This window comes from Engraulis encrasicolus, chromosome 14 (assembly GCF_034702125.1).
Source record: "Engraulis encrasicolus isolate BLACKSEA-1 chromosome 14, IST_EnEncr_1.0, whole genome shotgun sequence".
NCBI lineage: Eukaryota > Metazoa > Chordata > Actinopteri > Clupeiformes > Engraulidae > Engraulis > Engraulis encrasicolus.
The window spans coordinates 36,133,180-36,157,375 of NC_085870.1; the positions used below are offsets into that span (position 1 = coordinate 36,133,180).

Here is a 24,196-nt window from a genome sequence, read left to right on the forward strand (position 1 = left end):
TGTTAGAATACATCTACCATTAAAATGCAGACTGATCATGTCTTTATTAGGCTCCTTATTATTCTCACTGTATAAGCTGAGCTGCTTTCAGTGGATCCCATTCACACTGTTCAACTACTGCACAAGAGCCCAGAATGGGATGCAAAGGGATGTAATCTCAATGCACCAAAAAATGCGAAGAATTTGAACCTAATCAGGATCAACAGGAATTCCCCTCGTGACTTTGGCGAACAATATTAAGTTCAATGGCACGCATGAGTAAGCTCTTCATCCCCATTGAGTAGGCTACATCAAAGAAGTATTAATTCCAAAAATCCATTAGGCAAAAAAACATTATCTTTACATCTAAACATATCAGGCCAATGATGAACTTAAGACTAAAGACAATAGAACATTTTTCTGTGGATATTTCAGAACCAAAAGCGAAGATCTTTAGGAGATAAAACGTAGGAGGCAGGGGCATTGCTAATATAAGGAATTGGTCACTGGAGTAAAATGCTTCATATTGAAAATCAGATTAATTTCCCCCCCATTGGCTATAACTCAAGATGAAACTGCCCCGCCCTCAACATGCACACACACCTATCCTGCTCTGTCACCAGTGGCCTTTATAAATAAGGGAAGCCCTTCTTTACTCAGTTATAAATAACTCATCCTGTTGTATATTAGTAAATAGGGTCAGTAGGGGAATCTCAGCATTGGATGCCTGTATTGCAGAGGTGAGGAGGGGAAGTTGAGCCCTGGCTGACTACAGGTGCGTAGCAGCAAATTTTGGGACTCATGTACAAATAAAATTCAGCTCCTAATCCTAAATAGGGTCCATTCCCTGTGTATGTCTTGGGTCCATGCATATAGTGTAGGGCAGGGTTCCCCAACCTTTTTAGCACCAGGGACCGGTTTGAGTCCCATTTTTTTTCCGCGGACCGGCAGTCACGCGTAATAGTAATAATAATATTAATATTACACCAATATTAGCCTAGGCAAATTATTATTATTATTATTATTATTTGTTATCATTGTTATTATTAATAGGCCTAATAATAGTAGTATTAATAGGGTCTACAAATAAGGCCTAATCCTTTTCCTTCACTCCATTCAAAATGTGTAACAGCCTACATTTAAACATAACATTATTTGACTATTAAACTGACAATTACCCCACTAATTTGTGGAGCCAGGTCATAGGGCTAGTGGTGCAAGGAATGATCACCCAAAACTACTGCGTACTAGGCTATTTTTCACCATGCGAGAAAGTGCGCTCTCTGGCCATGTTAATTTTCATTGAGGACAATGCGCAGTGACATTCACGGCTATTATGACTGGGTTATAGATATCCTTGCAAAGTGGCGCTTCTATTAATTTGAGGTCAACTGTTTCCAGCTAGCAGTCGTCATTGTTTTTTCGAACACGGGAATAGTCGGAAGCTGGAATTTGATACCGCTGAAGTTTGCTACTAGCAGCTCGTGCCCTCGCGTCGGGTTTGTGTGGACTGCTGCATAACCAGTGTGTGATTGTACCGCAGTCTGAGTGCGCAGTTTTATCTGTCAAAAACCCAATGCAATATTTTATTGAGAGGCAACGGGTTGCATGTCATCGCCTTGTTTTCTGCTAACGCTGACTTTCAGGAGCTCCTGAAACAAGCGTTGGTCGTTATTAGTTGCAACCACAAGACATGTCTCGCAACGCAATTACGTTCGTAACACAGCGTTGTTGTCACGAAACTGAAATAGCAACAAATGATAGAAGTGGATTTCTAAAGTAGCTCCCAAAAGTTTGCTTCGCAACGTTCAAAAGCCTTAAAAAGAAAAAGCCAGAGAAGACAGCCAACACTCCAAAACGACAGTCATCCACTGTTAACATTGCAGCAGTGAAATATAAAGTGGGCGCGGCCTCGCAGCATGCTTCTGGCGCATTTGACATTCAACTAGTGATTGGACGGCACATAAAACAGTTGGCTTGTTATTGAAAATGAAAATACTTGTGCGATGTCTAGTAATGCAAATATTAATATGGCAATACTAAAAGTTATATTGGAGGTGATCTGCACTGCATTTCATAACAAATGCATGTCTTCAGGATTTTTTTTTTTTATTTAATTTATGTTGTGCAGCCCGGTATCCAAAAGTCCACGGACCGGTACTGGTCCGCGACCCGGTGGTTGGGGACCGCTGGTGTAGGGCCCTATCAGCTGATCGATAGAAACATAGACATAGGCCTAAGTCTATAGACATTAGCCTATATAATGCAGAGAGCCCATTGAGAGTAAATAGAATGGAGGCCAAAATTCTATTTCATTGTTGAAGCCAAGTTGGAGCCAAGGTTGGACCCAAAAAGACCAAAAAATGGCCAAATCCCATTCATTCCTATGAGAGACATAAAACCCTGTATCTCCCTTAAATGCCACTCCAGGGGGATCATTTTTCGCTCAACTAGTAGGTCCCCTTGCTCTCCAACTTACCAGGGTGGTGATTTTTTGTGGTGATGTTTTATTTTAGAGAGATATTAAAAGTTAAATTGACCAATGAGCATCAGAACATGGTTTGATTGACCGTTAGAAGTCTTGTTGTTGTCCAATCAGCACCTGCGTTTGGCGTTGCTAAGGTGGAATGTAAGTTGGAATGTTCCCAAATCTGGCTTCAAAGCGTTGAATGGCACATAGCGTTGATTTGGCGTCCATTCTATTTACTGTCAATGAGAGAGACTTACTACAACAACCACCAGCTAGTCTACTGCTACCAGTCTGCATCGCCCTGCTCTGTGTGTTTTAGCAGAGGGAGAAACCGCCCTAGTACCACTTCGAGGAAAATGTATCCCGACAGAAGAAGGATTTGAATTTGAAGTGGAATGCGCGGGCGGGTGGTCTGGCGCCTACTTCTGCAACTTGCGGGAAAAAAGTCGTCTCTCACTTGTTGGTGTGATGTTGCTGTGTTGTTGTGGCGGGACAGGGGAGGGTTTATGCGGAGTCGTCCAATAACAAAACTTTAAGTGCGGATGGGGGCGTGGCGTATGAAACGCGGGAATTGGCGGGTTCTGAGAACACCTTTGTGAGAAGCACTTCAGCTAGTACAGTGATTACGTTAGCCAGCCATCCAGCTAGTTTTGCGTGTTGTGTGGACTGACGTTGGTCCTCATGTGTTCCCGCTCCAGCTCGCTTCTGGCGGGACATTGTGCACACAGTATAGGGCATACACTAAAGAGTCTGGTATAACGTAGTTGCAACTGTGGTTGCGCTTCTCTTAAGCTTGACTGTTGGCAGTTTGGTGTTGCCGAAAAAACAACGGGCGGAAAGCTGCAATCCCCAGAGCACAGCCTAACCTAACTTCGCTGTGAAATGGAATCCTTTCAGAAAGTGGAGAAAATTGGAGAGGGCACGTATGGTGTGGTGTACAAGGCGAAAAACAAAATAACTGGAGAGACTGTTGCCCTGAAGAAAATCAGACTAGACACGTAAGTGAGTCCTGTGAAGAGGTGGTTAAGATTATAGATGACTGTCAACGGATTTTATGATTGCTAGCAATATGCTCAACAACAGATGTCTAGCCATCTAGCAGGCTGTGGGGTTATCCTTGATGCTAACCAGCTAGCAAACTGTCAAGTGACCTGCTGTCCCGCTGACCTACTTGTTTATCTCAGCGTCTACTTTGGGCTTGTCCGCTGACGTCCATCCTGCTTCCCTCCAGAATACTGAATATACTGCGTTGTTTTATAGTCTAATGAAAACAAAAACAAATACGAACGAAGTTGGACAGAGCTTAAAGTGCTCTGATGGGTCGCAAGTTTGCGTGCTAGATGTTAACGTTAGCTACTAATCAGACTCTTCAAAGCAGCAGATGTCCCTTTGTCTTCCGGTGACATCCTTGTTGCTCTTTCGGATTTTATTCACATTCGCTTGTGAGTGCAATATACATTCACGACTACAGTATGATAGAGCAAATAGTGATGTGACATTGATTTGAAAGCTGTTGTTGAACTTGAAATGATGAAAGTACTGAAGTGAAATTATGTTATGTTCCAGGGAAACGGAAGGAGTACCCAGCACAGCCATCAGAGAGATATCCCTTCTAAAAGAGCTCAACCACACAAACATTGTCAAGTAGGTACCAAATGTGGGGTATTGTCTTGAAGTGAGGTGGTCACTCACTGATCCTGTTGACACTGCTCAGTCAACTGTTGTAAACTCACAGTTTACAATGAATAGTAGTTGAATGTGTTTGCTACTGACAGCATATGTTTGTCACTGCCTCAGGGAAAGCGTTGATTCCTTATCCGTAAAGTTACACGTTTGATATAGAAAGCAGCAAGAGAAAATGCATTTCTCTTTAAAAAAAAAAAAAATCAAAACATTAGGAATATCATGACTACCGTTATGCAATATTGTCTGTGTACCATGAATTAGTCTCAATTCAAATTCTCAGTAGGCTATGGTATATTTTCTTAGGCAGATAAAAAACCTTAACCTTCCTTTACAATCCCCATTGTACATGATGGCCATGGTGACTCAATAATGAGTTGTCGGAATAGGCATTAGAGAACTAGTGCTCTAACTATTCAAATTCCAAACACAAACTTCTCTCAGTGGTAAAAGTCTTAGTGGAGTTGTTGAAATGTACTAATTGGCAGTTAATCAAGGTCATGACCTGAAGGACCATCAAACATGGTGCAATATTCTGTTATGCAATTCTAGGTCATCAACAAATCACTGATACCTAGATTTTTATAATAACATTAATCTTAATGCCGCTGGTATGTAAAGTACCAATCAAAAATAAGATTGTTCACTGGGAAAGCTTCTTTGCCATTGTGACACCACAGTGCACACAACAAAATTGCATTTAGACTTCATCCGTGCAAGGGAGCTGTGTGGGGGCCATGCTCAGGGTACCTCAGTCACGGAGGAGAGCCCATGGTATTCACTCACAGTACAAGTCAAGTCAAGTCAAGTAGGTTTTATTGTCAATTTCTTTACATGCACTGGTCATACAAAGAATTTGAAATTACATTTCTTGCTTTCCCATACAGACATAGACTAATTAAGGTAAGGACATAGACAGTATAGACATAGACAGTACTTATACATGGACTTAAGACAGTATGGACATAGACAGTGCTCATACAGACATTTAAAGTGCAAGACTGGACAACAGAAGACTTGTAGAGGACATACATTAAGAGGTATTTGTTGTGTTTTTGTGCTTTTCCTAAAAAAAAGTCCTTTATAGCGTTCTGACATGGTAATAGTAGCATTTTGAAGAAAATAAATATAAAAAGGTCTGTCAAGTACACCAGCAGCAGTGTGTGTGTGTGTGTGTGTGTGTGTGTGTGTGTGTGTGTGTGTGTGTGTGTGTGTACATTACACTTAGCTGACGCTTTAATGCAGAACCTCATAATCGATAGCCCACCGGTGTTATCTACTTTAGAAAATGAGGACTCCATTCTCTTCTATATGATAATTTGCCACATGGTTAACTTAATCTGGTCTACTACTGTGTCAGCCTGCCAGATTCTTGGAATACCTTCCATGTTCAACATGTCTGCCAAAATCTTTGCACACACCTATAGAAGCACACATAATCATGGCCATTTGTGTCCCACAGGCTTCGAGATGTCATTCACACGGAAAATAAGCTGTACCTGGTGTTTGAGTTCCTTAACCAAGACCTCAAAAAGTTCATGGATTCCACCTCAGTCTCAGGAATCTCCTTTCCTCTCGTGAAGGTAAGCGACAGATGTCCAATACTCGTTTTCCACAGCACTCTCATTCAAAGTACTTGGTGTTTTTACGACCCAGGATCATTGTTACCTAAAATTAGTGGTAAACGAAATGAAAGAGCCAGTTGTTTTGGTTTGCTAGAAGAATAAAGGAATAAGCTAGCATTCAGTTAGAAGGTTTAACGACTTGACATCGCAGTGTTGGCAATGTATGGTTATGGCTGTTCAGGAGCATCCCTTATCCGAAGTTACTGTCTGGTTATTTAATTCTGTAATGCGTCTTTCAGAAGACGATTGAAAATGGTCACTGTGTCACAAATATCTAACTTTTGTTTGTTTGTTTTTCTTACTTGTTTACATCCAGAGCTACCTGTTCCAGCTTCTTCAAGGTCTAGCATTCTGCCACTCTCACCGCGTACTACACAGAGACCTGAAACCGCAGAACCTGCTAATTAATGCTCAGGGAGAGATTAAACTGGCGGACTTTGGGTTGGCAAGGGCATTTGGTGTACCAGTGCGAACATACACGCACGAGGTGAGGCCACAAAATTCAATCATTTAATCGTTTCTAATCTGTTTCAGGTTCAAAATACTAAGCATTGAAGAAAATCATTGCAACTCTTGCAACACAGGTTATATGTCAGTACCCCACATGTACATTGCTGTAACTTACATTCTGTTTACACTTGGTTGATTTGCTTTTGACCGTCAAACCAACATGGCTGGTTCTGTGTCAGACTTGGCACTCCAGAGACCTGGGTTGGAAAACGGCAACCATACGCTGTTTCACTAGCTACTCCTGATATATTTCCGTTCCACCCGCCTACACTCACTCCTCCCCACCAGAGGCGCATCTTGCCACCAGGCAAGGCAGGCAGCCGCTTGGGGCCCCCAAGCCCCTAGATAGTGAATACAGGGTGCCCGTGGGGTAGTAAAAGATAGTAAATGAAAACGTCCAAAATAATGACCAGTAAAAGGGAGTTTCGAAACGGACGAGGGTTGCTAAAAAATCAGGCGGAAAACGAAATGCAAACAGCAGCGATCACTGATAGAACTCACGCAGAAGGATCAAGAGCAAAAATTATCTCCAAACTCCAAACTATCTATCGGAAAGGCATCGTTCATGCACCTTGCTTTGACAGCACAAGAGACAGAGAGGTCGCGTCTGTGCGTAGCGCTTGCTAAGATGCCATAATTATCATGCAGAGGGAGAGCGCTTCAGAACGGGGAAGAGCAAAACCCGATTCACCTCGGATTCCACCTAAAGTTATTTTATTTTAAAGTTATTAGTGTCTAATGATTAAAAAAACATGACATTTGCAACAGGATTTGAAAATATCTATCTATCTATCTATCTATCTATCTATCTATCTATCTATCTATCTATCTATCTATCTATCTATCTATCTATCTATGCTGAGGGCACCTTTTCCCAAAAAGGGCTTAGGCCAGGGATGTCGAACTCGGGTCTGGAGGCCATATCTGGCCCGTAGGGTCATTTTATTGGGCCCACAAGTTAATTTCAATTGTGTTACAGTTGACCCACATACAACGTTAATGCATAGTAACATGACTTGAACATGACATTTGATGGGGCAGAGGCCATTGTGATGGGGCAGAGGCCATATGTCCCACTCATACAACAGAATAATGTTCAGGCACATTTAAGCTATAATACAGTATATTGTGAAATTGTGGTCCCTTTTTAAAAATAATAAAGTTGAGTTCGGCCCCCTCTGAATTTGAGTTTTAAATCCCTGACTTAGGCATTCAGCAGGCATTTTTTGCAGGTGCCTTTGGCTTAAATGGGTTAAAGATAGTAGTAGTCTGGTAGTCAAGGCTGGTTATGGATTCTGTGTTCTGTATCCAAATTACAGGTGTGTTGCTGAGTTCCCTTTCTGAGTTATATACCAGGTCTTAAACCACAACTATAATGACTACTATTTGTCACCTCCAGTAGTACTTTCTCTGATTCTGCTAAAGACATACACATACCCGCACGCACGCACACACACAGACACACATACACAAGTTGGGTTGGGGCCATTTGGGTGCACCTAGATTTCGTGCTGGTGCACCTAAAAACAATTTGTAGGCACACCAGTGCAACCAGCGCAAAAAAATATTCTTGAATCTTGACCCCTGGTGGACATAGACTACAGTAATCCACTTCAAGGTGCTCTGCTGGTTCTTGCTCCCCTCCCACTCTCTGAGAAGAGCGACTTGTTCTGTTAAAAGTGCACGCCACTATTATTTAGCCATTATAAAATGCGAATTGTTGAGCTTTTTTATATATACCTGCATTAACTTGTACTAACATATCTTTTAATATTCTTAAGATTGATTTGTGTTATTAATAGGCTCTGGGAAGGTTAGTCAGTTTAAGCTTGAAGTCGTAGTGGTAGTAAAAAGGGCCTAGTTGTCAGCGGCCTTGTGCTCACTGATAGGCCCTCTCAACCGGCATACTCCTGTCTACAAATCCGAAGGTATAATGAACAGTCCTTAACAGAGGCACGCCTAATCTCAGCAGTACTTACTATTGGACAACAACTTCATTGAATAACTATACAACGGGCAGCATTCAGTTGAACACTTGTTAAAATACTGCAACCAAGCTTGGACAGTGTAACAGAAATGTGCAGTCAATTGACCATTACAACAACAAATGATGAAATGTTCCTCCCTTGAGCATGCCCATATAGTACAGAAAACAGAATTGTTGACGAGCTTAAATATTGCTTTGTGAAAGGATTCCATTTTTTTTTGTCTGTGGTATAATCTCTGACTTTTTGCGCACACCCCAGCTGGCAGGTGTGTTGGAGAGGACCCCGCTGATAAGAAAAAAATAAAACTCTGGCACACTGACCATTTCACTTTTAAGTTTATTTTGGTTTTATAGTTTTCACTGTGGTGTGAATTAGTAGAGACCCTCTGCTTATGTGAGCAGCTTGAGGCGGCTATGTTCTTTTGCCCTCTTTTTGGACTATCATCATACAGTACACCATACTCAATAAAACTTTTATCCCATCATGTGCCTAAAGTAAGATTTATTTTTTTGTGTGTTATGTTGAAGTACAAAGATGTGATGATGAAAGAAGCCCACTTATCGAACAGTTCTATCATGTAATTTGCATCTCTGTTTCTCTTTTGTGTTTTCTCAGGTTGTGACATTGTGGTACAGAGCTCCCGAGATCCTTCTTGGCTGCAAATATTACTCCACAGCAGTCGACATCTGGAGCCTGGGCTGTATTTTTGCAGAAATGGTACGTTGTTCTTGCTTCCAGCTTGGGCTTTCTTGTGTGTCGGTGCAGGTAATGCAGACAGTGCCGCCATGGTGCCAAGTAGGCCACTGGTCCCCGTTTGTCATTTACTGACACATTTCTCAAAGATATTGCAATTGGATATTTTGCAATATGCTTCGCTGTTTTAATGAGCAGCATAGTTGCAATACCTACTCTGTCCACAATCCTACCGTGTGCACCTTTTAAATTTACTGTGCATGTACTGTATTTACTAGATCACCAGGAGAGCGATGTTCCCAGGAGACTCGGAGATCGATCAGCTGTTCCGCATCTTCCGTACACTGGGCACCCCGGACGAGAATGTGTGGCCGGGAGTGACGTCTATGCCTGATTACAAGCCCTCCTTCCCCAAGTGGGCCAGACAGGACCTCTCCAAAGTCGTGCCGCCGTTGGACGAGGATGGGAGAGACCTACTTGGGGTGAGAGACTTGAATGCTGTCCTAGGTTTCTTTTTTTCAAAGATGTTTTGGGACTTTTTAATGCCTTTATTTAGGATAGGATTGTAAGAGAATGACTGGAAAGGAGTGGGAGTGGGAGGAAGATGGGTAAGGGTCAGGAAATGATCTGAAGTAGGACTTGAATCCTGGTCCCCAGATTAATGGTATGGCTCCTTAGCCAACTGAGCCAGGGCGCCCCCTATTGGAGATATTGTGTACCGTTATTTTAATACTTCAAAGGATACTGTCCAGGAGCCAGTTGTTTATGACCTTTGCTAACCTGATACTAAGAATAAACTGACATCCCATTGACTGTATCTTACAAAATCACAATGTCAATGCAAAATTCTGCCATGGTCCAGTACATGCCAATGGATATCTGGGGAAGTGAGACCTCTAAGAATCTAACTCCGGCACACTTTGCTGTGAAGAAAATGTAGTGAACATTTGAGTGTTGGATGTTTTTGTCCATGGTGTCTTAAAATATTTTTGTATTCATACTATTCTTGTCTTTCTTCCAGCAAATGTTAATCTACGATCCAAACAAGAGAATTTCTGCCAAAAATGCGCTCCTCCATCGATTCTTCCGTGACGTTTCCAAACCAATCCCACCATTAAGAGTCTGAGGAGCAGGTGAAGGATCAACAGTGACTGACCAAAATGTACAGGTGCTCAGACAAACTGGGTGGACCTTGTTGTTTCTGCATCACCTCATGCACAGTGTGGATCTTACATTGTACTTGTAGGGTTGACCAGGAGCTGTGCCGGTGCCTTTTCATGCCAATTCAACGCAGGTGCCTTTATATTGTTAAAACGTTTCATCTGTTTTTAAATTGTGAGGCCAGCAGTACGTCTTCGACATTCCACCCACTGCCAGGGAGGGAACGCTTTGTGGGTATCTGTTTATTTTTTTTACGGAGGGGGTACATGGATGTCAGTGAAAGTCACATTCCATGATTTTGTGGCCCAATGACTATACACTATTTGTGGTGTTTTAAAATCACCTTGACTAGTGTTTCTCTGTATACTACCCCATGGTGCCAGTACCTGTGACAGAAGAAAAATAGTATTTATTTTTTAAAAGGGGAGCTTTGAGAAATTGGTTGTTTTGGGTAAGTTTCTCATTCTAGTTCACAGTATTTTTCTAATTGTAGATTTTAATGGCAGGTTGACCTATTTTACCCATTTGGTAATTCATAAAAATGTTGCGAAGTTTGTATCTGTGTGTGTTTCTTTTTTATCTGTGACAATGCAAAATTTGTACAATAGTCATTGTTTTTTTGGACGTTTGCAAGTGTTTTTGTTCTTTTCATATTGGACAATATATTGTTCATAATCCTAAGTAACTTAAATCCAAATTTTAATAAATGCATTAAACGTGTAACCATTCAACTGGATGTATCCATTTAAGACAATAATTAGCCTCCAAATAAAGTGGAGCACATTTGTTTGTTGACCAAGTACTGCAGCCACAACACAGCAGCAAGTGACAATTGAACTCAGGCTATCAAAGGTGATATCCATTATTTGGGTAACACAAATAATGGGCCCTCAAAAGCGCTATTAACGCTTTACTGACATTTCTCAAGTAATTATTGACAAAACGTTTAGAAATGAGTAATAAGCCAAGGCTACTGAGTTATATGTGTGTTTGGCTACCGGGCACTTCCGTATCCAGTGATTCCAACAAACTTTCAGGATTGCTGGGGCTGTGCTGTGTCTGTTGGGTTAACAATTATTTCATACTCATTTACAAAAAAATGAGTAGCTCATTACATTCAGTGTTTATAATGCTTTTTAGAGACTGCTATGGTAAAGTGTTGCTTGTCTGCATATTCATACAGCCCACAAAAGCCATTATTTCTCAACCCACCACCAGGCTTGTGAGCAGAGCCATTGTGCGGGGATGGGACTACAAATGCTCAATGCTCAATACAAATGCTCTGGTACCTCTGTGACTGTGATGGGCGGAGGAGAGCGCTGGCTGTTCTCCTCGGGTGCAAGTCAAACTACTTCCTTTAGTCCTTTCCTGGTCCTCCCGTCCTCTTGCCTCCGTGTTGCCCGCACTCTGCCAAGAAAACAATGATGTATCCTCACCATCAACCAGCAATATTGAATAAAAACTGGTCATCAGTCCCGAAGCTGGAGGAGGCCACAGGAGAGGACTGGAGGAAGCAGTTTTACAGTGGTGCTCATATGTTTACATACCCTGGCAGAATATATGCTTTCGTAACAATTTCTCATAGAATATGAAGGATTACACAAAAGCTTTTTTTCATTCATTGCTAGTGACTAGTTAAAGATATTTATTAGTAATTTGAAAAAGTGTCATATTTGTTTTCATTTTGCTCTGACCTTATGGGGGGCCAGAACCTTGCCATTCAATGGCTGCATCTGGCCCCAGGGTCTCCATTTGAATAGCCCTGTTGTAGATGAAACGTGAAATGTACACCTCTCTCTCTCTCTCTCTCTCTCCCTCTCTCTCTCTCTCTCTCTCTCTACTAATAGCATTATCTCTGCGGGAATGCAGTCTAGTTTCACATGTTGGCACATTGTAAAAATATGATATATCTGGAATGGTATGGTTTATGAACTAAAATAAGGGGTCGTCTGACCCACCGCCTAGCCATGGAGGGCCTATGAACCATTTTATTCAGCTCAGTGCGTGCCATCATTGCGTGTAATTATACCCCAAGCCAGTAGGGGTCAGTAACAAATCCGTAGTGGAGAAGGATTGTGTTCTTTTAGTAAGGCTCAATGTGATTGGTTGCCAGTGGCGTGTGCTGTTAACAGAGAAAATGGCCGAAGTTGTAGAGCTCCAGAAGCTGAAGGTGAGCTATTTATTAAAAATTGGAAACCAGGCGCATGGAAGCGAATTACTTTTGTTCTCATAATGAATGTAATACGAGCTGCAGCGCTGCACTGTCACGAGAATTCGTTTAGGTGTGCTGTGACTAGTCCAGTTTGTGTCTGCTGCTAATCCATACTTGTCACAGCTAAATCGGCATTAGCAAAACGACTAAATCAATGAAACCTAGTTCTAGATTGTTAAACGGTCTATTTGAGCACATATCTTATATTTTCGTTGTATTACTATACTAGGCCTTCTACTGCGCTGCATTTTAGAGCAAAGTTCCCTATCAACCAAAATACCGGTAATAGCACTGCAGTTGATCCCCACGCTGGGCGGTGTTAGCATACATCCACAGAAGTTCTGTTTTGGTCCAGGAATCGGGGGCACGCGAGTCGCTAAAATGTGTCACTATTTTCACTATTGAGACCTGTTGAAGATACCCCAGTCTCAAATTAACATGAAAGTTAATTGAGGTTTAACAAAGTCGTTATTATATGTTGAGTGTTAACTATAACTATTTCATTGAATGTGGAAAAGCTTCAAATGCAAGAAGATACACGATTTTTACGTGTTCTTCTATTTGTTCTTGTGGTGGCACAATGGGCTGTGAAATTAAGGTTTCAACTGCTCTCTGGTGTGTACTAATAGAGATAGTAGATTATGGAGTTAAAGCAGGATGAGAAATTCAGGGTATTGTTGATGTGCACCATTGCGTAAGGGTGTGTGTGAGAGAGTAGGCTTATGGCCCTGGAGAATATGAGTTTGGAGATGGAGATGTCTTAACCTCTATCTGTTCCGTTGTGTCTAGAAGGAGTCCTTCCCCCAAATGGTGTTAATATGAATAATGAATAAGGGGGCAACCTCCGAAAGGGAACAGTAAGTTACGGCGGGACAGTACCACGCTCAAGGTGCCTCAGTCATGGAAGAGGATGGGGGGAAAAGAGCTAATTGAGTGGACAAGGACAGACAACCTATGAAGATTTTTTAGGAGAAGATGGGCAGTTCTTGTTTTGATGCTGTTAGGGTCAGGTCAGAATTACAGAGCACTGCTAGGGTTAAATCATGTAAATATTAATTTGTTCATTTATTCATTTGATGTATCAGACAAATACAATTATGAAATGCAAGAGTTGGACATGACACTCTCTGACTCCTTTTTAAAAAGGAACACCGGACCCTAGCTGACACATTTTAACAAGGTTTAATAATGGTATTCAATTTGGAAAGATTTGGAGCTGGAAATCCCACACTTTTATGTCTTGCATACAAATTAAGCTTACATAAGTTACTGGAATATCACTGGTTTCAACATCACGCAATGCAACCACTAACTTTATATTTAAATCATTTCTTGCATTTTAATTTAATTGCATCTGATGGTTACCATTATTACACAGGTATGATGGTATACCAGAGGCTGTTTAACAGCATCTTAGTGGATGATTGGTTATACTCACCGTCATTGTTGTTTTCATGCAGTTGGCTGAGCTGAAGCAGGAGTGTGCAGCCCGGGGACTGGAAGCCAAGGGTAATAAAGCAGACCTGATAGCCCGGTTGCAGGCCTACCTTGAAGAGCATGGTATGGATGGTGATCTGTTTCTGTCTAGTCTTGAGATTTTCAAAAGCTATATTTGCATGTCATAGCTTTTCCAGGGTGTGCTTGTTTAGAGCAACTGTCTTCAGGTGAAGGGGAAACTCATTCTCACATTCTCATAAAGAACAATACCTTGGCATGCCCATGTGGATGAAATGGGTTATGCCTGTGTTCCGAATGACCTCCTCTAATTGGGTGGTAAATTTAACATAAATGTAAAAGAACGAGGCAACATGAGTCATATTGGATATTTTTAACCAAGACTTTTCCATCTGTGATTGTAGTTTAACACCTATCTTGTTTTCCAATTAACTGTGTCATCTCCTTCAGTAATGACTTACTCATTTTTCACAAATAACATGACGTAACTATACTTGTAATGTGTGTGTGTGTGTGTGTGTAATGCATGCAGTATCTTGGTCATTACCGGTCCACGGATGTGTGTGTTCTGTTAATGTTGGGCTTGTGGTTCCTCATGTCAATAGCATCACAATCAGGTTTCATAAGCATCACCAAGGTGCAACTCCTCACTTAAATTTCTTTCACAGATGAAGAGGTTAATGAAGAAGAAGTCTTGGGTGATTTGGACGAGGCATGTATATAATATATATTTTCCTGTTGGTTTGTATTTCACATTAAATTTGCATACAGCATTTTTAGATTAAAAGCTTACTCCTATAACTAAAATTTCTTCTTTCTTTCATCACCTTAGGAGAGTTTCTCCAAAGAGGGTTCACCAACCAAGCCTGTGAAAAAGGCTTCAACATCAGACACTGAGTGAGTATGGGCTTCAAGTTCATACACTTGTCTAAAATTGGGATAATTTTGGGAGTGCAGTGTACTAGTAGTTTTCAACCTTGCTTTAATGCAGATCACTGTGTAGTGTGGGTTCTATCGTCACAAAAATGAGGTTTAGAAACATGTCATCATATCATAGATCGTAGAAGAGAATATGTACTCTTGTTTCTTATAGACTTTTTCTTATCAACTACAAATCCCATAGTCTTCAAATCCACCTGTTTCCATTTTTTTCTGAAGTGGAAACGCCCCAAATCCAAGATGGCGAATCTTCAGTCAAATATTCTAACACAATTGAAAGTAATTGAAAGAAACATGTTGTATACATTTTGGAATTGGTGTTTTTATATTTCTTGGAACCACCCTGAATACACAACAGCTTGTTCCCATTTTTCCCTTCATTTTTAGTACCCTAATCCACAATGGCCGACATTACGTATAGCAAAAAAATTACATATTTGGTGTTTTAAGGTCTATAAAGTAATTGTTTTTCCTTTTATTTGTAATATTTCATGATGGATACTGGACTGTTCAGTCAGTCATTACTCATTACATGAACTTTATTTAACAATGATTTAATCTGTTGCAAAAAATCCACATGGCATCCAAAATAAGCATTGAATGCCTCTTTATATGACCAGCTAATGTGTGTAATCCAAATCTGAGCAGGCCCCTCTGGCAATTTGTGTTTTATTTATTTGTAGGGCCCCCTGTGTATACAAAACAACCTGTTTCCATTTTTCCCTTAACTTTTAGAAGCAAAATTCAAGATGGCCTACATTATAGCAAAATAAAGACATTTGGCGTTTTATGGTCTATAAAGCCATTCTGCAGTCTTGTAATTAACACAAACAATCAAAAACAAACCGATATAAAGCAAAGAACGAAACAGAATGAAAGCAGCTGTCTGAGTATTAAGGCCATTGAACACAAACAACCCAGAAACCCCAAAGACCAATGCAATGTGAGGGTTCCAATATGCAATCTTGCGTCCTCCACTTGTGCTTTTGGCCTTGTACCAGGAAGTAATGACAAGACAACAGCATTATATTTCAATATCTTGCAAAAGCTCAATTGTAATGTCATTTTCTCATTTGCAAACTGGATGGTGGATGAAAAACAATCCCCCAAAAGTTGTTGTGGCTAGGGAAACTTTATTGTTTTCTCCATGGAGACGGGGCTAGGAGGCAGGGTGAGGCCACAAGCACAAGTAGAGGATGCAAGGTCACATATTGGAATGCAATCAGTGTCTCCGATGGTGCACTTAAAGCACTATGTTTAGTGCGTAACCAATGCTATGCACACTGAAACATAGCGCCTGAAGTCCACAAGTGCACCATCTGAGACACACTTTAAGCTGTTCTTGTGCCCCGCTGCTCTGCTATGTGTGGGAGCAGACTGGTTTTTAAAGGGGGTTGATGCACCTGTGCACACATACAGACAAACAAAGGAACCAACAGGGAGGACAGCCACGCTTCTGGGGGTCGTAACATTTGGTACTTGTGTTCTGGGTTCGAAGTACTGAAGGCTATTGGTTCAAAGCCGTGTGAACGCACTCTCTTCAGAATAGGCATGACTTGCCGTGAGGCCAACAGAGACATGCCAACTGGATGAGCCATACAACAGACCCAGAGAGAGCCCATCTTGGATTTTGCCGCTAAATATGAAGGGAAACATTGGAAGCAAGTTGTTTTCTATTCAACGTCGCCCTGGAAATGACAAAAAAAATATCAACTGAAGAAATTTAAACCATAAAACAGCATTAAGGAAAAGAATGGAAAAGAGACATAGTTGTATTTGCGGGCGTCCTGGAAGTAAAAACACCAAATGGGAAAATCTATACGAAATGTTCCTAAACTTATACTGTATATGAATCTGCACTAGTAGTAAGGGATGGGATATCGGTATCGGTATATCGGTATCGGTATATCGGTATCGGGTTCAGATATCAACATAATTCAGAGATCGGATCGGATCGGAATTTTCCTAAAATATCGGAATTTTCCCAGTACTGACATTGAGCCAGGTGTAATGTTCATTTGAAGTCATAACACTTCAAATTATAGTTTTCAGGATGGGATTGTTACTTTTTTTACTTGTTACTTTTACTTATGAATTGGTTTCCTGTTCTTCTGACTTCCTTTTCTGACCAAATAGTCATCTTGGGCCTACCTCAAGTTGAAACCCATGCATATATGAGGTTTTGGTATTGGATCGGAGTAGTATCGGTATCGGCAGATATCCAAATTTAGATATCGGGATTGGATCGGAAGTGAAAAAATGTGTATCGGTGCATCCCTACTAGTAGTCTTCATGTCAAATGGGAACATCTATACGAAATGTTCCCAAATGTACATATGGACCTGCACTAGTAGTCTTTATGTCAAATAGTGCGAATGTTCAAAGTAGTCTTTATCGGCTGTTGTGCTGTTCATGCTCATTTAATGGATGTGCCATACAAGAGGTATTGTGTAAGCGGCGTAAGTGGATTTACTGTGCTCCCCTTTTCTTAGCATGATGGAAATAACCTGTGTCAGTGGCTTCTTAAACTGCAGTGGTAGTCTTGTAACACTAGGGGGCAGGCTGTGTTCGTGCAAAAATTACACTCATCCCACTCTGAGATTGTGCCGTTTTCACCCCTGCTCTAGGTCTCCAGAGAAGAAAGTGGTCAAAATCTCTGTGCCAGACCCTGTTGGTGCGGTAAGGGTTTTTTTTGTGTGTGGTTGGCATTTTTTGTGTCTTCTGCAATAATTCTTGCTTCCAACTGTACATATGATTACAAAGATTAGAATTTTTTTTCGGCTGATGGGTAAAGATCATGAAACATCTGAAGTGGAATAAAAGTCTTTGCACCAGTGTGCTTTCAGCGGTAACATTAAAGCGATGGTTCGGAGTAGAATCACCCTAATGCCATTTGAACCGTGACACCCATCCACCTTTACACCCGAAGTGTTTTCTGCCGCAGACTTACATCAACAGAGTTGCCGTGTTATTCGATGTTTATTCCGGTTAGCTTGACTCAAGCGCATATGGATACTGGGCACCGTCTCCAAACGTTCCCCACAAAAATAACATGTCATTACACCAAACTTCTGCAGTAGCACAAATATGGTCTGTACTCACGAAACGAAGCATTTGGAAGTTTGGAAATAGTCCAGGAGTTTAGTATTATCAACACAAGCTGAATAGCTTCTCTGCTGCTAAAGCTGTGCCAACGTTACTTCCGTCATATGAGACAAGCCCGTAAAAGTCTTCAACAAACTTCCAGACGAGAGTGTTAAAAAAGTTTTCACTGAATTGTGATTAAGGCTTATCTTTTCAAGGCAATACTTAAAAGATATTTCAAATCGTACCTACTATCAATTAGACAAGGATTTTCGTTATCAATACTGATGCTGAATTCACTTTTCATTGTGCATATTATGAGCTTCGTTGAGGACTCTTACATGCTTGTCTTAGATGACGGAAGTAACGTTGGCGCAGCTTTAGCAGCAGAGAAGCTATTCGGCTTGTGTTGATAATAATAAACTCCTGGACTATTTCCAAACTTCCAAATGCTTCGTTTCGTGAGTACAGACCATATTTGTGCTACTGCAGAAGTTTGGTGTCATGACATGTTATTTTTGTGGGGAAAGTTTGGAGACGGTGCCCAGTATCCATATGCGCTTGAGTCAAGCTAACCGGAATAAACATCGAATAACACGGCAACTCTGTTGATGTAAGCCTGCGGCAGAAAACACTTCGGGTGTAAAGGTGGATGGGTGTCACGGTTCAAATGGCATTAGGGTGATTCTACTCCGAACCATCGCTTTAAGTTAGAAAGAGTTCACTTTTCTACGGATATAATGTAGAATGTGTATGGAGAAAGTCTGAAGTGGCATGAAAAGCGTTGTTTGTTTGTAAATATCCGTGTGGCACACTCTTGTGTCCCTGGCACAGAAGCTGCAGAAGCGAGCCGAGCGCTTCAACATCCCTCCCACACCAGAGACCAAGAAGGCTGCTCGCGCTGCCAGGTGAGGCCTCACGTTGGTTTTGGAACTCCTTTTTGAAAAAAAAAGTCTTTCATTGTGTAAAGTCATGCATCACAGCATAGGGGTGTAAGTAATAATCGGAATGTATGGATGTATGGGCCGGCGATTTAATCGCATCATATAGTGGGGCATTCTTAAGTATCCAAAACAATCGAATCCCTGCTTTAAGACATCGGTACCGTACCGTACCGTATCGTCATGGAGGCTGTGATTTAAACCCCTATCACAGCACAAGACAGAATTGGACAAACGCATGCACAGATACCAGTGTCCTCGAGGAGATCTGAGTCTCACAGGTACAGGGGTTGTGTTGGACAGTGAAACTGAAACACCTGTCATTTTAATGTGGCAAGGTTCATGGATGCATTGCACCACCCTAGTGGCTAGTCTTTATTTATTGCACATTGCACCTGTAAGAGCAGTGTGAGAAGGTTCAATTGTGCTGACATTACCTTGGATACCGTGGCTCCTGATCAACAATAAGACTTGCTGTCTTGGTCAAAGATGCACCAGCAACACGCACACCAAGAACTTTTTTGAACTTTGATATGCAACCCATAATGTTGTGTACATTGCAGTATTTTCAGCAAAACTGTGCTCTTAACCTCATTGAATATTCAAACAATCTTCACACTCTTCACACTACCCTCACTGAATCTTCACCAGGCTGGTCCAATTTATCCATGAAACTTTCCACACTAAAATGACAGGTGTTTCAGTTTCCCTGTCCCTGTGCATGCCATTGATGAGTTTCAGTTTCTTGGTTGCTGGCCTTGGACATGGTGGACTTACAATGTGTGCTCCAACATTAAATACCAGACATCACCCCACCCCCTATTTGTGTGTGTGTGCATTTCAGTAAGCTACAAACCGTGTAAGCTGCTCACAGTGTAAGCTGCTCGCAATGTAATGGTACACCCCAAATCCACTAATCAATGCAGCAGTCCTATAGAATGGCCTAGGATATCCATTACTGACACTTTACTAGAAAACTGGTGTGCATTTCTCGAAAGAGCAGTTGTTAGCCAGTTAGCAACTTGGGTAGTTGCCAGTGGGAAATTGCATTGCAAACAACGAAGTAGCTAATGTTGTTAATAACTATTGTTTCAAAAAATGCACCTCTGATTTGTTTTTGTTTTGCTCTGCATACATCAGATGACGTTTGTGTGGATTCTTTGCTAACTTTGCATTTTTGCAATTGTTCTGCTTTATTGTAGGTTTGGTATGCCTGCTACAGCCGCAGCTCCCTCTCAAGGTACGTCACACAATCCTTACTTGGCTGGTCATGGACGGGTATGATTTTTTGAGATCTTGTAGCATCACAGTCACTGTAACTGCATTAATTTATCTCTGTCTCTCTTTGCTTTTGAAGGGGCCGCCTCTATCAGCGCCAAAACCCCCGTAAGTACATACCAACCTCTTTTGAAGTTGTCATCTTTTTGAAAATCAGTCCTTTGTTGCTGGGATGAATTATGAGGCATGTCATCACAGGAGTAAGCAAAGGAAATTTAAGTGTGAAAAGTGCTGCACTGCTGAAGAGAACTTTTGCCTTGTACAGATATTGCTGCCCTTTTTGGCCTGTTCATGTGGCTTATGAATGATTTGGAGGTGCAATAGGGATACACTTTCCAACTTCAGGAACTCTTCTTTTTTGGGAAGACAACTTTTTAAATGCAATTCCGCAGAGATGCACGTTGGGTCCTTTCTCTTTCTTAGTCAGAGCCATTTAGTCTGCCATTGGTTGAGTTATCAGCCTTGTTCGTGCTTTACTTGTTATTCTTTTACCCCCTCCTGACTTTTAATTATTTTTTCATTCTTTTTTTTTTTCACCCGGAAAGTAATACGTGTGGGTTTGCCTGTGTGCTGTAGCTGTACCTGTTAATAATGCCTTTTGAAAGGGCTATGGAGACCCAGTAGGGGGGTGCAGAAGGAAGTCTCCGGCCACTTCTAGAACAATACCCAGGGCAGCCCCAGTGGAATATTCCCTGCTGCAGCACACGCTAACAGAGGAAGACTTACAGAATCACTGAAAAATGCCTTTGTCATTCCCTCGACTTGTGTAACAGTCCCTTTCCTTTCCTCCACTGGACTGACGGTGCTTTTTTTTCCCCTCACTCCACCAGGAGCCATGCTGATGCTGACCCTGAGCCGAAGCGAGTACCGTAGTGTGTAGTGCATTGTTTCCCACATTTGTTAGGCTAGGTGGAGGGGTGGAGGTTGACCAGTATCAGACAAATGGATGATCATTCTTGGACTGCATATTGTGCAGTTTCACATGATGTTGAACACCATCCCCCGCATACAAGAAATATATCTTGTGCTATACAGTGTGTCTGAAGTAACTTTAGAAATTCTATTTGCAAATATAATACAAATCTTAATCCTTTCACGAGACCTAGTCAAGGTGGGATTCTTAGTCCACTAACATGTTTATGCACCCAAGACTTTTCTTGCCTGTAGGACATGGTGTGTGAAGCCTTGTTTTATGAGACACAAAGGGTGTTGCATCAGTGTGTTGCAACTACAGACCTGATGGGTGTATTGGTTCAAAAAGTATGCAAATGGTGGCACAACCTTGTTGTATTGGCTACACAGGTGTGCAAGTTCCACTCTAATGAAAATAAGATGGAAAAATATTCTGCCATAGGTAAAGTCAGGACTCAAACTACCTGTTTTCTATGAAGCCGACTCCCATCCCTTCTTGTTACTGCACAGGGAAGTGTCAGTGACCTTGCGATGTGCTATATTAGCCGCTGCGTTGGCGTTGTTGACATGATGCAGGCTGTTAGCCCTGTTCTGTGTATAGGCTGTGCCAGGTGTTGGCTCTGCTGGTAATCAAGCTAATTTGTTTCGGTGCGGTGTGTGGTGTGGAGGGGAGAGGCCTCGGCACCACCACCACATACCTGGGTTGGTGACACTTGTGATCACCTGCGTGTAGAGGGTGGTGACGCTAATTATTTTCCTGTGTCCATATGGGTGCTGTGCATTGGTACCCAGCTGTGCACAGAATGCTGAAAGGTGGTGTTGACTGGTGGTGTTCACTCTCACTCTCGCTCTCGCTCTCACTCTCACTCTCACTCTCACTCAGGTCAGCGTGGAGGTCCTGAAGAAGAGAGCGGAACGATTTGGAATGAACGTGTCCTCTATCTCCAAGAAGGTATTTATTACTCTTGAACAAATCAGCAAGCATGGATGTATGTTTTTTTTTCTCATGTCAACCAAAAAAAAGTGTGCTTGTAATGTTATATTTTTGCAGTACGCCTCAATTCTGACAAAATCTGTGGAAAGGATTTTTTTCCCCAAAGCTGCAAGCACATGATACCTGATACTACATTTGAGAGGTGTGCAAGTTGGTCCTAGCTGGTTTTAGGACTTGCAGAGCCCATTAACTCCAGGATCACATGTACTTGTACTAGTGCTCTGTTCCCAAATGAAAAATAGGCGCTTGAAGCATCTTTTCCCCCAAACCAACATAAATACTCCGACATGGTCACTTTGCCGCGCTCTAAAAAATGCTTGCTTGTGCGTAATAAATCTTGGCAGTTCACGCAGAGAGCTTGGGCACAGTCCAATATTGCAACTAATAAACCATTGCCTGACCACCCCCAAGCATTCCACCCACTCACTCCCCCTCGAAACACCACAACCCCTCACCTACCTGCCTTTCACTGTTTTTTTAATGATTATTTTGTCCTCTCCCTCTCCTCTGTCTCATGCTCTCTTCCCTCCTTCTCTCTCTTTTTCGCTCTCTCTTCTCTCTCTCGCTCTCTTTCTCTTTCCCCACAACGGAAGCTGTGGTCAGTGGGGGGGCAGATATAATGGCCCCTGGTTGGGGGTAAATGGCATTACGAGTGTGTAGCAAGAGTGGGGCTGCCCCTTTCACTGGAAGAGCCTTTGTGAGCTGTCGGAAGTGGCCCGCGCTCCGCTCTGAGGGGGGGCAGGCAACAATGCCTGTTGTGTTGTGTAATGTCAGCAGTCCTCTTCTCTCTCTCTCTCTCTCTCTCTCTCTCTCTCTCTCTCTCTCTCTCTCTCTCTCTCTCTCTCTCTCTCTCTCTCTCTCTCTCTCTCTCCTTCCAGCATTCTCAGCCTTTCCCTACCTCCTCCGCTCCCGTTCCCATCCTTCTCTATCTCACTCGAACTTCTCCTCTCTCTTCCTCCTTCCTTCTCCCTCTGCCCATCCTCACCTGCCCCTTTTCCTTCCTCGTGCTTGGCTTGTAGCTGCCCTTCCCTGGTAGGAAGTAATGGGTTGATGTGCGTGTGTCCTCTCCATCACACCGAGAGACGTCACGGGTTCACCGGAAAGTTTCCCCACCCCTCCTTCCTTTTCAGCCGCCCGACACCAGTGTGCATCTCGATGCCTCGCAGCTCCCCTCGGCTTTCCTTTCTCCACTCCGCTGCGAGGAAATGCCTGTCAGATCGTCCTGGCTCCCAGGCCTTCTTGCGTCAATGGGGATGTCACTTTTGGGCTTCGGCATCCGGGCCGGTTCGGAGCCACTGGGCTCAGGTCTAATTGGGACGGACACATAGCAAGAAGAAGGGTCCGCTCCCCTGGCAAGGTTTACATCCTGCCGAAATGTCAAAGTTGATGTTAGATACGGATCACTGGGTTCCCACACTGTGGCCCTCACTGCTCACCAGGTGCTGTGAGCTTTGGAAGTGTGCGTGCGTGTGTGTGTCGCCCTACATCCGTGCGTCAGTTCCCACAACTCGACGCCCATTTTTTCCACTCGTCTCCAGCTTGTGTTGTTCTTCAACAATACTAGCTGACCACTACAATATGATCTAAGAATCTTAAAATTAGCAAATGTGCAAAGCTCTCCTAACTTCCCAAGGCTTCTTGGCTTCCCAAGTCCAAGGCTGTCCACATACACAAGCCTTGTAATGCTCCTCGGGTCGTTTGTTTTTGTACTAGTGGATTGCAGTGGTCAAAGATAATGGTTGGTGACAGGAGGGAGAATGGCTTTGTCAGCCACGGTAATTGTGTCCGAAGAAGGAGCTGTCACTCTGGCCAGCCTCTTGAAGGGGGACCAGGGGAGAGGGCACAGGCCAGGGATATGAGCTCATCGTGCCTGTGGCTGGCCCACTGGAGAAAGTAGAGTAGAGGAACGTAATTTTAACCCAGAGGGAAATTGAGGTATTTAATATACAGAGAGGTCCGGCATCAAGTTGGATTGTTTGTGTTGGGGTGATCAGTTAATGGCTACTGTCAGCATATTTGTTTGAGCCAGAGAGGAGCTGATGGGGATGAAACGGCATGTAAATAGATTTGAACTCGAGTGTTCGTTGTGTTCTTTATTGCCCCCTTTTTAGTGTAAAGGCTGATATTAATTACTGGTATTTTATAAGATTGAGGCAATTTCTGCAAGTGTTCCAGATGGTGCTCCTGTAATGTGCCTGGACATTGACCTGTAAAGCAGGGATTCTTAACCTTTTTGACGCCGAGGCCCATTTTTTTCCAGTGCCTCCCGGGG

The 24,196-nt window shown here is 42.4% G+C and overlaps 2 protein-coding genes across 3 annotated transcripts in view; both read left to right on the forward strand.

Moving 5' to 3' along the window:
- Window positions 1-3,051: 3,051 nt before the first annotated feature.
- Window positions 3,052-10,665, forward strand: cdk2 (cyclin dependent kinase 2). Its single transcript, XM_063215592.1, has 7 exons — window positions 3,052-3,447; window positions 4,016-4,093; window positions 5,595-5,715; window positions 6,074-6,244; window positions 8,871-8,972; window positions 9,227-9,430; window positions 9,970-10,665. The coding sequence occupies exons 1-7, from the start codon at window positions 3,332-3,334 to the stop codon at window positions 10,072-10,074; spliced, it is 897 nt and encodes a 298-aa protein (XP_063071662.1). The 5' UTR covers window positions 3,052-3,331; the 3' UTR covers window positions 10,075-10,665.
- A 1,559-nt stretch (window positions 10,666-12,224) lies between these two features.
- sarnp (SAP domain containing ribonucleoprotein) overlaps window positions 12,225-24,196 on the forward strand; it is a 36,067-nt gene continuing 24,095 nt past the window's right edge. The window contains exons 1-9 of one of the 2 annotated variants that reach the window (XM_063215593.1): window positions 12,225-12,279; window positions 13,782-13,881; window positions 14,445-14,488; window positions 14,609-14,673; window positions 17,343-17,394; window positions 18,634-18,707; window positions 19,943-19,980; window positions 20,098-20,126; window positions 21,814-21,882. In XM_063215593.1, coding sequence (XP_063071663.1) covers window positions 12,247-12,279; window positions 13,782-13,881; window positions 14,445-14,488; window positions 14,609-14,673; window positions 17,343-17,394; window positions 18,634-18,707; window positions 19,943-19,980; window positions 20,098-20,126; window positions 21,814-21,882 — 504 coding nt within the window. In that variant the 5' untranslated portion in view covers window positions 12,225-12,246. The remainder of the gene's footprint in view (window positions 12,280-13,781; window positions 13,882-14,444; window positions 14,489-14,608; window positions 14,674-17,342; window positions 17,395-18,633; window positions 18,708-19,942; window positions 19,981-20,097; window positions 20,127-21,813; window positions 21,883-24,196) is intronic. The other variant, XM_063215594.1, reaches the window with a different exon arrangement.